The sequence below is a fragment of the Bos grunniens genome, chromosome 10, assembly GCF_055505025.1.
Source record: "Bos grunniens cultivar Pamir isolate PY7600 chromosome 10, Bosgru_T2T1.0, whole genome shotgun sequence".
Lineage (NCBI taxonomy): Eukaryota > Metazoa > Chordata > Mammalia > Artiodactyla > Bovidae > Bos > Bos grunniens.
This window is the reverse complement of record NC_141174.1, coordinates 93634840-93650828: the sequence shown is the minus strand read 5'-3', so window position 1 is coordinate 93650828 and position 15989 is coordinate 93634840. Positions and strand designations below refer to the sequence as shown.

At 45.0% G+C, this 15989-nt stretch overlaps 1 protein-coding gene and 1 long non-coding RNA gene across 11 annotated transcripts in view; one reads left to right on the top strand and one right to left on the bottom strand.

Annotated features, from left to right (window-relative positions):
- The window catches only part of PDE8B (phosphodiesterase 8B), a 298935-nt gene that overhangs the window by 279812 nt on the left and 3134 nt on the right, over positions 1 to 15989 (top strand). For 9 of the 10 annotated variants that reach the window (XM_086323153.1, XM_086323157.1, XM_086323152.1 and 6 more), the window contains 7 exons: positions 1085 to 1130; positions 1553 to 1688; positions 2591 to 2789; positions 6948 to 7165; positions 8573 to 8693; positions 9356 to 9523; positions 11668 to 11797. In XM_086323153.1, the coding sequence (XP_086179279.1) occupies positions 1085 to 1130; positions 1553 to 1688; positions 2591 to 2789; positions 6948 to 7165; positions 8573 to 8693; positions 9356 to 9523; positions 11668 to 11797 (1018 nt within the window). Of the gene's footprint in view, positions 1 to 1084; positions 1131 to 1552; positions 1689 to 2590; positions 2790 to 6781; positions 7166 to 8572; positions 8694 to 9355; positions 9524 to 11667; positions 11798 to 15989 lie in introns of all 10 variants that reach the window. The other variant, XR_015135515.1, reaches the window with a different exon arrangement.
- On the bottom strand, positions 1038 to 6786 carry LOC147365402 (uncharacterized). Its single transcript, XR_015135534.1, has 3 exons — positions 4039 to 6786; positions 2176 to 2283; positions 1038 to 2081 (listed from the first exon to the last, which is right to left on the bottom strand). It is a non-coding gene; the product is annotated as an uncharacterized LOC147365402 (long non-coding RNA).

The following is a 15989-nucleotide window of genomic DNA, read 5'->3' as shown; positions in this document are numbered from 1 at the left end:
TTCCTTTGAAGGCTAACAGCAAAGCTCACGTTATAAGATAGGAACTATAACTGGAAAAAAGTTAATTTAGATGTTAGTCAAAAATTAACCCAACCTTTAAAAGCTTTGAGGCTTCCACAGTGGCTCAGTAGTAAGGAATCCGCTCAGCAGTATAGGAGATGTGGGTTTGACCCTTGGGTCAGGAAGATGCCCTGGAGGAGTGTATGACAACCCCTTCCAGTACTCTTGTCTGGAGAATCCCATGGACAGAGGAGCCTGGTAGGCTACAGTCTACAGGGTCACAAAGAGTCGATACAACTGAGCGACTGAGCACTCTAAAGGCTTTACATTAGATCATACCCCAAATGTGGCCCATGGATTTGGCTCCCCAGGATGTAAGTCTAAGAACACCAAGTAACAGTCCCTAGGGCTTCCCTGATAGCTCAGTTGGTAAAGAATCCACCTGTGCTTCCTGGGTTGGGAGGATCCCCTGGAGAGGGGATAGGCTATGCACTCCAGTATTCTTGGGCTTCCCTTGTGGCTCAGCTGGTAAAGAATCCGCCTGCAGTGTGGGAGACCTGGGTTTGATCCGCGGGTTGGGAAGATCCCCTGGAGAAGGGAACGGCTACCCACTCCAGTATTCTGGCCTGGAGAATTCCAGGGACTGTGTAGTCCTTGGGGTCACAAAGAGTTGGACACAACTGAGCGACTTTCACTTTCACTTTCATGAGGATGACTGGGCTCCTTTCAAATTAACATGCACCCAAAACAAGATTACTTCTGTGATTTCAATCGATGTGGCTTCAAAATGTCACAAAAGAAAGACGGCATGAGAACAGAGCCAGCTCACAGCTCAGGTGAGAGAGCTAAATGCAGTCACAGACACTTAATTCTCGGTTCTCCATCCCCTGCAGTTAATAGCCACGAAAAGGAGAGTAACCCCTGTTTTGTAGCTGTTGTTCTGATCCAATTTTGAGCTTCAACCTGGAGTTGCAGATTGACTGAGTTATTCAGGATTCAAATCCCTTTGGCTAATTAAAGAACTGAGAGAATAATGATAATGGGATAGAAAGCATGCTTCTCACAGCATCTGTCTTTATTCCAGGATGGCTTGAGAAGGTTGTCAGGAAACGAGTACGTGTTCACTAAGAGTAAGTTGCCCTCTCTCCACCTGTAACTGGTAACCTGTCCCTGGCCTTCTGTCTCCCTTGGTGTTGTGATTATTGTTTGGGGAGGGTGTTCGTGATACTTCCTGTTGGTCTCATTGGAGTTTAAACATCTCTATGGTCTACATTTGAAACCAGGTCTCCTAATATAAATTACTTCTCTGTGCACTGTCAGAGTAAGAATCACAAATCTGTCTATGTGTAAACAGTTAATTCAGTTAAGCTGAATTATTTTTCTATTGGGGGATCTTGAAGTTCAGAAGTATAAGAGAACCCTGAGGTGAAAATCTTCCTGCCCCTGGAAGTTCAAGACTTTCTTTCCAGCAGCACCCATGAAGATGACAGGTGCTGAGCAGCACTCACGAGTCCCCAGTTACCCACCCTTCTTGCCCCATCTGTTTGCTCAGACGTACACCAGAGTCATAGTCACCTTGCAATGCCAGGAACCATCACCGACGTGCCCCCTTCCGTCGCCCAACTACTTGACAATGAGGAAAGCTGGGAGTTCAACATCTTTGAACTGGAAGCTGTGACGCACAAAAGGTACATGGCTTCTCTGGCTGCCGGCAGGGGAGGGTCGATGGATACACTCTAGACTTTCACATCTGGAAACTGTAAGGGAGATGTGAGTCCTTGCCACAGGTGACCACCCAGGCTCTGCTTTTCATGCCATGCTGGAGGAGTTTCAATCATGCAGAGAGGGCATGGTCCTTGGAGTGAGCTCCCTATGGAGCAGGGAGTATCAGCGGGTAAGATCTGGGATCAGCCCGGTGACGACCCAGGATGAAGAAATACTGAGTGTCTTCTTCAGATCTAGCCAGGTCATCCTTTCTGCCAGTGAGCCAAGAGTTCTAAGCATTCTCAGCCCCGACCTTGTTAAAGTTCCAGCTTACAGCATGGGTTTGAGAGCACTGTAGCCTTTTCCTTGGATTCACCCTATAGGCAGGAGAAAGACCCGATAACTCAGAAAGTCCTCTCCTATTACAGAAGTTCATTTCTTCCAGGGGTGTTGGATATGAATGATACTCACCTGTAAATAAGTAACTGACTCTCTGACATGACTCTGTTGAGCCCACACAAGCCATACCTCTTATCCCCAGGCTCAGTAACTTCCTCAGGGAACACAGAAGTGTGGAGCCTATGTGGAAGCAGAGAGAGGGACTGTAAGAGGCCTTTCTTGGTTATAGAGCTACTGAAGGGCAGATGACTTAGAGACAGTCTAGAAGTCATTTGGATTAGCCACCACGAGGCACCTAGTTTTAAAGAAGTGACGGGTGAGGAGGAGAGGCTCTATCACCTTCTAATTTGGAGAGGACGATTTTTATGCCCCTGTGCTTATGGAGTAAGCATCGGAGGGAGGTGAACCAATTGCCCGGTATCTTCAAAGAAAGCAGTTTCTGGAGCAGTTAATACAATGAATCAGAGTGTACGTTCCTGTTTTTCAGGCCATTGGTTTACCTGGGCTTGAAAGTTTTCTCCCGGTTTGGAGTATGTGAATTCCTACACTGTTCTGAAACTACTCTTCGGGCCTGGCTCCAGGTGATCGAAGCCAACTACCACTCTTCCAACGCTTACCACAACTCCACCCACGCCGCTGACGTCCTGCACGCCACAGCCTTCTTCCTCGGCAAGGAGAGAGTGAAGGTAGAATTTTGATAGCGCAATCTAGTTACCTGCACAGCCTTTGGAGAACTCACTAAGAACTCGTCCTTCATAAATATATTAAGCAAACAGCGATTTTGGACCCCATTTGACAGAATTTTTGAACTACCGAAGTGACTGATCCTTTCAGTGTTGTAAAGACACGGCCTTTTCTCCTAGTCCTCCCTTCCCCCAAATGCCTAAAATAATAATTTATGCCACTGTGAGGACTCCTTTACATGTCTGGCTGATCCATAAACCCATTCTCCACATGTTCACTAGGAGCCCTTCATGATACCAGCTTAGAGGACAGAACTTAATTATTATAGCAAATGGTTACTAGGTCTAGAGATTAAGTTTTAAGATCAGAGTTTTGTCATTGGTATGTTATAGTCCAGATAGCTATGAACCGTTCAGCATCCTTCTGATTTATATACGTACGTACGTGTTCTGTATAGGTGTGAATTGTGAACATCTGTGTGCTAATGATTTCTGTACTTCTGGAAGAGTTCCAAGTCCCTTAATCTGAGAAGTCAGCACCATCATTTAAGGTGCTGGTTTGCAGGGCAGCTCTGTGTATACCCCACGTGTGGCTGCAAGAGAGCCCCAGCTCCCCTCTTTCCCAACTATCATCACTTTCAGTGCAGCTTGTAATTCTTTGCTGCTACAATTAGAAGTGAAGCTTAGAAAGTACATACCCCTGGGACAAGTGCTATAGAGACAGGCTGACATCAACCTGCAGATGCTTACCAGGCAGTCATTCTCCTACTTAGTCTTAGACCCTAGGTGCTCAAGGAGGAGAGTGGTAGTTGGACAGGCAAGAGGGGCAGAAAAGGCACCGACACGGGGAGGGGGCGGTGTTGCCTTCTCAGTGTTGCCAAAGACTGACCCTGGCGTTTATTTTCATCAGCAAGAAAGCAAATAGGGTGGTTCAAGGATGATGCTTTTGTATGATTTCTATCTCTTTTAAAAAAGGTGGCATCACAGGTGATAACAGCCTGTTTCTACGGCACCGTTTTTGGCTGCATGGGCTTTTCGTTGCGGTGCACAAGCTTTCCCTAAGTGCGGCACTCACGGGCTTCTGCGGTCACGACACGCAGGCTTCTCTCTCTGTGAAGAGCTAAAACACTTCGAGATTCCTCTCCAGTTTCACATCCCTCCATTTTCCACCACATGAGAGACGATACAGCAGAGTTTGCACACAGTCAAATGAGGACAGGAGCTTGGGCATTAATGCTGAGACCAAACTGACCTGTAGGCACTGCAGCCTTGAGTTCAAGATGAAGTCCTCTTAAACAGAATCACTCTAGAAAAAGTATAGATGAAATGCCTGGTCAATTAAGGAATGCTTAGTCACTTTATTATCTCCTTTACTCTCCCTCCCTTAAAATAAGAAATTTTCTTTAAATTATTTGTTCTGCTAGAGCATTCGGAGTCTAATTAAATTCTCAAATAGCAATACAAATAAGTCTAAGACTAGATACAATATGCTTGTAATCCAAAAGACATTTTCTAAGAGGCCAAAGAATCAGATAAGTTAGAGCGGCAAGGAACCCTGGAGAGTTGGGCTGGAAGGGACTCCTGAGCTCAAAGCTTTAGTAGCAGGCCAAGATCACTGGTTAGTCCACTGGGAAGCGCTTCCTGAGGCCTCTTCCACCAGACCTGCTTCCACTGCCCAAGAGAGTCAGAAAAATGTTCTTACCAAATGCCCATGTCATCCGTCACCCCTAACTTCTTTAGAAGGCTGAAGCTCTTAACGTCACTGACAGCTCCACGTCCTCAGCCAGAACGTGTGCAGAGCCGGCGTTTTCCTTCAGTGCCTTACAGACCCTGCCCCCTCCCCACTCTTACCTGTTCCCAGGACCCACTCTTAGTGGAGAGGTCAGGATAGCCAGCATTCTTTTGTGATGTCTGCGTGTAACTGTTTATCCTAGTAAAGGAGCTGTTGCAAAGGCTAGTCTAGGACGGAGTGCATTCTGACCCTCCTGGCTGAAGGAAGACAACCCTGCAGAAATGTCTGCATTCCTCCTCCCGTGGGTTTGCGGGGAGGAGTTTCTTCCACAGACAGTTGTCCCTACTGTGGGAAGAGCCTTGCTCCTCCCATCTGCTAGTGAGCAGCCTGGCCTTCTTTCCCTGCCTCCCTTGCATTTCTTAGCAGACACTGCCCACCACAACTCAGGGCGCGGCCCTGATAGCGCTGTAAAGGGCGTGGCCCAAATCAGCCAAGCTGGAAGGGCGTGTCTCCTCAATGCTATTTGTTGTCTACTCTAGTCGCTTGAGTCTATGTCACTGAAGAATGTAAAAATAAACCGGCCCCATACTCCAAGATAGGATACACTCCAGGAGCACGGGCTGGAGGCCCAAAGTTTGGGCCTCACGGGCCTCACTGCACAGGGAGAACCAGTGAGCATGGCCAAGCAGGGGCAGCCCGGGCCCCTGACTGTCCCTGTGGGTTACCATGGCCTCTCCTTAACCAGCATCAAAAGGGGGCTAGGCGTGTTTGCTCGCCCTGGGCATCACAGCATCAGTCTCTGGGAAGAACCAAGAAGAATGGCCTTGACTGCTCTGCCCGCCTGGGAAGGTGGTTCATGTGGACCGAGGCTAAGCCAGGACTGTCCCCCAGCTCCAGGAGGTCAGTCAGAAAATGGAAATGTCTTCCTTCTGGAAGGGACAGTTTTCAGAAAAGTTTTCAGGGCTGAGCTTCAGAATCACTGTTTCTTACCTGTTCACATCTAAGAAGCAGTTTGCAGGGTTTTCCTCCAATAGCCTAGGAAAGCAACTCAGGAAAACCAAAAATTATGCCCACCCCAACCCCTACCCTGAGCCTCATCTTGGGAACTACTTTTCCTTTGGCTCACTACCCTTCAGTCACAATGATGCTCTTTAAGTTCCCTCTTAATAAATCCCTTTGTTTCGCATCAGAAGCATCATATAGACTGACCTTTCTGCCTGGATTTCTCTCCCTTGCCATTTTTTGCCTGGCTGACTCCTGCTTATCCTTCAGTTTCCAGCATAAAAATCGCTCCCTCAGAGAGCCCATTCTTGCCCACCCTCTGCATCTGCATCATTCAGAGCAGCCAATAGTCATATTTAATTAAAATGAAATGAGACATTCCATTCCCTGGGTGCACTGGCACATTTCAAGTGTCCAGGAGTCATGAGGGATGAGGGGTTACGGTATTAGAGAGCCCACGTGCAGACTTCTCCATCACCACAGAAAGCTGAATGGACAGCACTGCCCTAAACGAGATCAGGCCTCATGGCTACACTCACAAAGCACCTGCACGAACCTCCTTAGCCCGCCTTCCAGTAAGTTACTTATGCCTTCCCCAGTAAGTGGCCAGTTGCGTTAGCACAGACACTATGCCAGAGTAATCCACCACCGTAACTCCTGCAGCCTGCAAGACAGCTGGCGCCCAGCAAGCCTCCAATAAATGGTGGCTGAAGGAAAGAATTCATAAAGTACCGTGTCTTCTACAACAGCAGGCCATTGGATAACTTCTTCCTCAAGCTGTGAGCTGAGAAAACCGTTGTGTCTCCTGACGCTCTGGGTTGTGTTCTTTAATTATATAATGTGTACATTAAGAAGAGGGGTCCCTCTCTTTGCCTTTGCCACCTGCTAGCCCAGAGCCGAATTGTGTTTCTTTATGTGAGAGCCCCTTAGCGTCAGTTTTCCTGGGAAAATTCTTCCTCCCCTTGATCCTGTTACTTGGCTCTACTCCTTGTATCTTTGTGGAGAGTTTTATCTGTTGTTGTATCTGTGCCGTTTACTGCCACACCCTCAGAACCTTTTCAGAAGTAGGCAAGTAAGGTAACACTTGTGATCCTAGGCCACTTTCTTCTCCGTCCGCTTCTGGAAGAGAGTCATGGCACCAGGCCACGTTGCACGCAGTCCTGTTTGTCACTTTCCTGCAGAACAACTAGAGTAAATGGACTCTGGAGGAAGAATTCAGGTATCCATTGTAACCGCAACTCAGATTTCTGTTTCCCTCCAGATAATCCACGGTACAGCAAGGTGATGTGATGTATCCTAGGTGGCTTCTTAACTTCTAGGAAGTCAGAGAAGGATCCCCTGGCGTACGCCCTCCTGGGAGACAGGGATGAGTGTAGGTCTCCATTTTCCAGTGGGTAACACTCAACCTTGCCTCCCCCGGGCCCCAGGGAAGCTTGGATCAGCTGGACGAGGTGGCTGCCCTGATCGCTGCCACAGTCCACGACGTGGACCACCCGGGAAGGACCAACTCTTTCCTGTGCAACGCGGGCAGTGAGCTCGCTGTGCTCTATAATGACACCGCTGTCTTGGAGAGTCACCACACAGCCCTGGCCTTCCAGCTTACGGTCAAGGACAGCAAATGCAACATTTTCAAGAATATCGACAGGTTTGTGTGCTCAGGCTCTTGTTGATTGGGTTTGTAAAATGTAAGGTGGAAACTCAGTTTTCCCTGACTTCTCCAAGTACTCAGCTTCCTCTTGGTGGGGAAGAGGAAATAATAATAGTTTTCCCATTGTATCAGACAGTAAAATAATAGCCTTGCCCTTCTCATCTTAGCTGTACTTTTTAGACTGTTTTCATCTTTTTAAACTCCATTTGGTCTTCAGTGAGTTCATGAAAATGTTTAATATGCTGCAAAGATTTCTACAGATTATTGTTACTAATAAATGTAACAGATATTTCTACTCTCTCAAAAGGACATCATGTCTTTGGTGTAACTCAAGGAAATGTATCCTTCCCCATCTTTCCCCAGCTCAGTTTTTGGCCACTTAAAATCCTAACTCATGAGGAGACCCTGTTCCCCAGTCCCAGCAGAGCTCGTGGAGTCCACGGGGAGGGGGGTGTGGCTTTCCCTCATTGTTGTACCCCCTCCTCTGGGGAGCTGGCCACATGTGAACAGATAGGAGACATTCTTCTAGCCTGACACAGCCCTGCAGTCAGACTGAATATTTCCAACACAGTACCAGCCAGGCTGGAGAGAAGACCCCCTGAGACAGGGCAGTGCAAGCAGAGCGCAGAGCTCGCTCGGGCTTCAGTGATCACTTGTCACCACGAACCCGAACCGATCACCTTGGTCTCTAGAAACCTGAGAAAATCTCGTTATTATAATATGAAAATATTCAGTTATTCCACCTTCAGCTGAGGGCTTCGTCAGTATCAGGTACTATTTTTAAAACTTTCAGAGGAATTGTTGCCGATAGCCAGTTTTATTCAGTTCCTCATTCTGACTCCTGGACTTAGAAAAAGATGACAGGAACTGGGCAGTGACTTTGAGCAGGGTTGCTGCTCCTTCCATTACCACTTGTATGTAACTGCAATGTAGACAATTGCTCGTTAATCGAAAAACTCTTCCAAAGCCGTCATCAAAAGAAATGACAAGACTTCTCTGTAATAAGAATCGCTGTCTGCAGCGAATACCAGGGGACAGCTCGTCAGGTTGCTGTGCCAGCCTCACAGGGAAGGAACTCGTCATTTCCTTCTGCCTTGCTGTTCTGATGTTGCCAAGGGCAGACAGAAGAGCATCACCTTGTAAAATAAGTGCCCACATGACAGGTGGTGCCTCTTTTAATACTCACAAATCACATGAGGGTCAGCTATCTTTGGGAAGATGGTAGTGTCACCAAGTCCTGGCTTGGTAGGAAGATGAGCGGGTAAACTCTTTTGTGGTCTTCACTCATGTCTTCAGTGGCCCTAGCTCCCTCCTGGATTGTGGGAAGTGTGGGGAAATGGCAGAAGAGTTCTAATTCACAGGGCATGATTTGAACAAAGGCCCTTTGTCTTCTGGTCATTTCAGGAACCATTATCGAACACTGCGCCAAGCTATTATCGACATGGTTTTAGCAACAGAGATGACAAAACACTTTGAACATGTGAACAAATTTGTGAACAGCATTAACAAGCCAATGGCAGCTGAGGTAAGCACTTCACATGTCATAATACACATCAGAGTGTGTTTCCGTTATACCCTATACTCTGGCCTCAAAGCATTTTCTCTCCGTCTTGAATACAAGATGGTTGCTTACTTGGAGTTGGTAAGGAAGGGCTGAAAGTGTTGGCCACTTGTTTTCCCTGGGGACAAGAACAGATTGACAATGTCCATAGCAACTCTGAACTCCCTGAAAGAAGAGCCCTGAAATAAAGCCAGTGGTGACAAAAGAAAGTAGGCCCAAAGACGACGATGAGAGGAGCCTGCAGACAGCAGAGACTGGAATAAATGGTGGCGTTTTAGAGGATTCAAACCCTTCTAGTTCTCTGTTCTTTGGGCTCTTGGGAGACCTCAGAATTAGATGCTTTAAAGAACTATATTCCTGTTGATCTTCATTAAGTACCTATCAGTATCTGAAGACTGTAGACAGTTAAATTGGGAGTGACTGGTTGAAAACAAAACCATGAGGTGGGTGGTGATAGGAACACTGAACTTTTAAGCTCTCTGTTTGTAGTGCTTGAGTAACTTGGGAACACCTCCTTCATCCCGTCTCACGCCTGAGGTGGCCTGGGTGACCGCCGTCTAGTATCTAGCCGGTTGACTCTTGTGGGCTTCACCATGGTATTGAACCAACCCTCGTCTGCTTTCCAGATTGACGGCAGCGACTGCGAGTGCAGCCCTCCTGGGAAGAACTTCCCTGAGAACCAGACCCTGATCAAGCGCATGATGATTAAGTGTGCGGATGTAGCCAACCCCTGCCGCCCCCTGGACCTGTGCATTGAATGGGCTGGGAGGATCTCTGAGGAGTACTTTGCGCAGGTGGGCTGCCTCTCTGGGGAAGCGCCATGAGTGAACAAGTAAATGACTCTTCCTCAGAAAGAAATGGCTCACCCCTGCCTGGAATAGAATTCTGGTCCCTCAAGAGACTAACTGGCATGGCTGGTCACTACTCAGAGTCTCTCTAGGGGGAAGGAGAGAAACTGAGCCTTTGGGATTCTTTTCATTCTCAAGTTTTTAGATCCTGAACTTCCACAAAAACTGGGAAATCCATTCATTCATCAGATTATTATCTCCACGTTGTATTGTGGGAAACACAGACATAGGACACATCTCTGCCTGAGGGTAGCTCATAATGCAGTAGGGGACACAGACATAAATAGGTCCACACAATGTATTTTTTTTTTAAGTGAAAACACTTCTAAAGGAGGGATATGTTAAGTCCTAAGAGTTCAGAAAGGTGTTTTTTTTTTTTTTTTTCTAAATAAAAAAAAAGGGCTTTTATCTAGAAAGGTGGAAAAGGTGTTAGAGCTGGGTTGTTGTTTTTTTTTTAAGGATTTCAAAATTTAGAAATGAGAAAGGACATTCTGAGAGAACCAAGTGTTATGACCAAAATTAGTAAAGAGGAAACATAGAATTTCTATATAAGAATAGTAACTTTGGCAGTGTGAAGAGTTGCAGAATAACCCAAAAAGTAGCAGACCACAAGATGCCATTTGAAATAGAGGCCTACTTCCAAAGAATAGGCTTTAGGGACTAATGTTTATGATGTGGGACAGAAAGACAAACATATCCCAAGTAGCTACAAGTAATTATTTGGGGAGGGGGAGTGCCGATCTCACTGGAATGTACTACTGAGGCAGGGTAAAGACTAGCCAACGGTGTCTAGAAGGGTTGCCAGAGCAAAAACCAGCTAAGGATGCAGTAAGTTAGCTGTAGTTTTCAAGGATGGGAAGAGAGTCCATGGGAATTAGGACAGCCAGCTCTGAGCTTGCCAGAAAAGGGGAAAAAAAACCCAAACCACTCCTTGAACAGCGGTGGATATTTTAAGGCTGCCTGATCGACTGACCTGAAATGAGCAAGCTGAGCTGGAACTGGTAGGAGACCATTAATGGGGCTTTCTAGGACCCACAGAGAAGGCTTAAAATCCTACTCCTAGATATTCTCAAAGTATGTGAATGGGGAATGGGAAAGAACCATTTTTAAGTTCTTTAATGCAATTTCCCCGTGTAGGTGTCCTTTTCCCATAAAGGAAATGTTCACATGACAATGTGACCTAAAAATTGAGTTACAAATGAGGTTTCTGGTTAGCCAGTCTCTGGCTCAGTACACCACCAGTAAATGTGGATTTTAACTTCAGTCCTGTGAATTATGACCTTATTATGCATTATAAACTTCAATGTGCAAAATACTCAATTTACACATATCGTCAGAATTGCATGCATGACCAGTACAGACAGCCAAACAAGTTTGTCAGTCATTCTTTTCAGTAAAAAGTAGTTATTCCATGAAAAAGAGAATCTAGTTCAGCTCAACTGCCTGCCTGCTTTTCCTCCAGACAACCATCACACCCGTAGACGTGCAGCACAAGGGCTTTGTATGTACTTCGGATTTTGTCACACAGAATATTTAAAAAAGGTATTTTCAAAGGTCAAATTTAGTAAGGTTAATAATTCTTACTGCTTTAATTTAGACATTCTTAAGTGAAACTTTCTTTTTACACTGCAAGCATGTAACAGTGAATAATACAATGTCTGTTGATACAGCTTGGTGCCAGTGCTTCGATTCGTGCTGAGACATCTGCAGCTTTAAACCCACCATTGCTTCTGTGCCCTCAGTGTAAACTCCACTTAGTATTTAGTAGTATTACTTTGAAAGTTGTCGACCTTGCAATCATGAAAACAGATCTTAGAGAAGAGGGTATGAATCCTGAAATCAGTGCTTTGGTGGGGTGGGGGGGTGGGTAGCTGTAAGATAGTATCCAACACATTTAAGAGTCAGAAGACCTGAATCCAGTCACTGCAGCTCATCAGGTAGTTATGTAAGCCCTGGGAAATGCTGAGCCTATTTCTTGATCGATACAACTGGATTATGACCCCTTTTTCACAGGGTGGTTCTGACAAACTCGATGCTACTGTGACAGCTCCTCGTGTGCCCTACAGCCCTGTGTGTATTATTTCTTACAGACGGATGAAGAGAAGAGACAGGGGCTACCCGTAGTGATGCCAGTGTTTGACCGGAATACCTGTAGCATCCCCAAGTCCCAAATCTCCTTTATTGACTACTTCATAACAGACATGTTTGATGCTTGGGATGGTAAGATGGTTCATGTTTTGTTACCCACAAACAGAATATCTTGTTATGCTTTATAATGATTACCTTTAATGACAGAGGCCAGGACTAAAGGTGTTAAATGTTACTTTTTAAAAAAATGTCAGCTGTTTGTAGCCAGATATGGTGGGGGTACGTGGACACTTTCTGCATCCTCAGCACAGACCATGTGTATGGAAGACTCAATGGATGTCCGGTACCTGGATAAACAAGTGTTGAACTCTTCAAAGGACATATTTCCAAAGCTTAAAGGAGTTTTATTATATCATTGGAGGAAATTCTAGAGAACATAAAATATAAGTATACTCTGAATCACAGATTCTTTCAGTAATGTCACCTGATAAACAGCTTTTCACTGAGATTTAATTTTTTTTGATTTTTATGTTGGATTATAGTTGATTTACAATGTGTTACTTTCAAGTATACAGCTAGGTGATTCAGTTACATATATACATATATCCATTCTTTTTCAGATCCTTAACCCATATAGGTTATTACAGAATATTATCTACTGTTGAGTAGAGTTCCCTGTGCTGTACAGTGGGTTCTTATTGATTATTCTCTACATAGTAGTGTGTAGATGGTAATCTCAAACTCCTAATTATCCCTCCCTCCACATTTCCCCTCTGGTAACCATAAGTTTGTTTCTAAAGTCTCTGAGCTTATTTGTTTTATAAATAAGTTCATTTTCGTCTTTTTTTTTTTTTAGATTCCACATATGATCTTTCTTTCTCTGACTTACTTTGTTCAGTATGATAGTCTCTAGCTCTATCCATGTTGCTGCAAATGGCATTATTTCATTGTTTCATGGCTGAGTGACATTCAGTTCAGTTCAGTCACTCAGTCTTGTACAACTCTTTGCAACCCCATGAACTGCAGCACGCCAGGCCTCCCCATCCATCACCAACTCCCAGAGCCTACTCAAACTCATGTCCATTGAGTCGGTGATGCCATCCAACCATTTCATCCTCTGTCATTCTCTTCTCCTACCACCTTCAATCTTTCCCAGCATCAGGGTCTTTTCCAATGAGTCAGTTCTTTGCATCAGATAGCCAAAGTATTGGAGTTTCAGCTTCAGCATCAGTCCTTCCAATGAACATTCAGGACTGATTTCCTTTAGGATGGACTGGTTGCATCTCCTTGCAGTCCAAGGGACTCTCAAGAGTCTTCTCCAACACCACAGTTCAAAAGCATCAATTCTTTGGCGCTCAGCTGTCTAGGTTGGTCATAACTTTTCTTCCAAGGAGCAAGCATCTTTTAATTTCATGGCTGCAGTCACCATCTGCAGTGATTTTGGAGCCCCCAAAAATTAAGTCTGTCACTGTTTCCACTGTTTCCCCATCTACTTGCCATAAAGAGATGGGACCAGATGCCATGATCTTAGTTTTCTGAATGTGGGGTTTTAAGCCAACTTTTTCACTCTCCTCTTTCACTTTCATCAAGAGGCTCTTTAGTTCTTCGCTTTCTGCCATAAGTGTGGGGTCATCTGCATATCTGAGGTTATTGGTATTTCTCCCGGCAATCTTGATTCCAGCCCAGCGTTTCTCATGATGCACTCTACATATAAGTTAAATAAGCACAGTGACTATATACAGCCTTGACGTACTCCTTTCCCAATTTGGAACCAGTCTGTTGTTCCATGTCCGGTTCTAACTGTTGCTTCCTGACCTGCATACAGATTTCTCAAAAGGCAGGTCAGGTGGTCTGGTATTCCCATCTCTTTCAGAATTTTCCACAGTTTGTTCTGATCCACAGTCAAAGGCTTTGGCATAGTCAATAAAGCAGAAGTAGATGTTTTTCTGGAACTCTCTTACTTTTTCAATGATCCAACAGATGTTGGCAATTTGATCTCTGATTCCTCTGCCTTTTCTAAATCCAGCTTGAACATCTGGGAGTTCACAGTTCACATACTGTTGAAGCCTGGCTTGGAGAATTTTGAGCATTACTTTACTAGCGTGTGAGATGAGTGCAATTGTGCGGTAGTCTGAGCATTCTTTGGCATTGCCTTTCTTAGGGATTGGAATGAAAACTGACCTTTTCCAGTCCTGTGGCCACTGCTGAGTTTTCCAGATTTGCTGGCATATTGAGTGCAGCACTTTCACAGCATCATCTTTGAGGATTTGAAATAACTCAACTGGAATTCCATCACCTCCACTAGCTTTGTTTGTAGTGATGCTTCCTAAGGCCCACTTGACTTCACATTCCAGGATGTCTGGCTCTAGGTGAGTGATCACACCATCATGATTATCTTGGTTGTGAAGATCTTTTTTGTATAGTTCTGTGTATTCTTGCCACCTCTTCTTAATATCTTCTGCTTCTGTTCGATCCATACCATTTCTGTCCTTTATGAGCCCATCTTTGCATGAAATGTTCCCTTGGTATCTCTAATTTTCTTGAAGAGATCTCTGGTCTTTCCCATCCTATTGTTTTCCTCTATTTTTTTGCACTGATCACTGAGGAAGGCTTTCTTATCTCTCCTTGCTATTCTTCAGAACTCTCCATTCAGATGGGTGTATCTTTCCTTTTCTCTTTTGCCTTTCACTTCTTTTCACTATTTGTAAGGCCTCGTCAGACAACCATTTTGTCTTTTTGCATTTCTTTTTCTTGGGGATGGTCTTGATCCCTGCCTCCTGTACAGTGTCACTAACCTCCATCCATAGTTCATCAGGCACTCTATCCATCAGATCTAATCCCTTAAATCTATTTGTCACTTCCACTGTATATTCGTAAGGGATTTGATTTAGGTCATACCCGAATAGTCTAGTTGTTTTCCCTACTTTCTTCAATTTAAGTCTGAATTTTGCAATAAGGAGTTCATGATCTGAGCCACAGTCAGCTCCCCATCTTGTTTTTGCTGACTGTATAGAGCTTCTCCATCTTTGGCTTCAAATAATATAATAAATCTGATTTCAGTATCGGCCATCTGGTGATGTCCATGTGTGGAGTCTTCTCTTGTGTTGTTGGAAGAGGGTGTTTGCCATGAACAGTGCATTCTCTTGGCAAAACTCTATTAGCCTTTACCCTGCTTCATTCTGTACTCCAAGGACAAATTTGCCTGTTACTCCAGTAGTTCTTGACTTCTTACTTTTGCATTCCAGTCCCCTATAATGAAAAGGACATCTTTTTTTAGGTGTTAGTTCTAAAAGGTCTAGGTCTTCATAGAACCATTCAACTGCTTCTGTAGCATTTCTTGGAGAAGGCAATGGCACCCCACTCCAGTACTCTTGCCTGGAAAATCCCATGGACGGAGGAGCCTGGTAGGCTGCAGTCCATGGGGTCGCTAAGAGTCAGACAAGACTGAGCGACTTCACTTTCACTTTTCACTTTTAGCATTGGAGAAGGAAATGGCAACCCACTCCAGTGTTCTTGCCTGGAGAATCCAGAGGACGGGGGAGCCTGGTGGGCTGCTGTCTATGGGGTCGCACAGAGTCGGACACGACTGAAGTGACTTAGCAGCAGCATTTCTGGTCTGGGTGTAGACTGGGATTACTGTGATATTGAATGGTTTGCCTTGGAAACGAACAGAGATCATTCTGTCATTTTTGAGATTGCATCCAAGTACTGCATTTTTTTTGGACTCTTTTGTTGACTATGATTGCTACCCCATTTCTTTTAAGGGATTCTTGCCCACAGTAGTAGATATAATGGTCATCTGAGTTAAATTCACCAATTGTGTGTATCTACATCTGCTTCATTAATCTGTCAGTGGACATTTAGGTTGCTTTCATGCCTTGGCTATTGTAAAGTGTACTACAATGAACACTGGGGTGCATGTATCTTTTTGAATCTTGGCTTTCTCTGGATATATGCCCAGTAGTGGGATTGTTGGGTCATATGGTAATTCTCAGAGAAGGCAATGGCACCCCACTCCAGTACTCTTGCCTGGAAAATTCCATGGACGGAGGAGCCTGGCGGGCTGCAGTCCATGGGGTCGCTAAGAGTCAGACATGACTGAGCAACTTCTTTCTTTTCACTTTCATGCATTGGAGAAGGAAATGGCAACCCACTCCAGTGTTCTTGCCTGGAGAATCCCAGGGACAGGGGAGCCTGGTGGGCTGCTGTCTATGGGGTCAGACACGACTAAAGTAGCTTTGATTTGCATTTCTCATTTAGTGCTAAGAGTCGGACACGACTGAAGTGACTCAGCAGCATGGTAATTCTACTTTAAGTTTTCTGA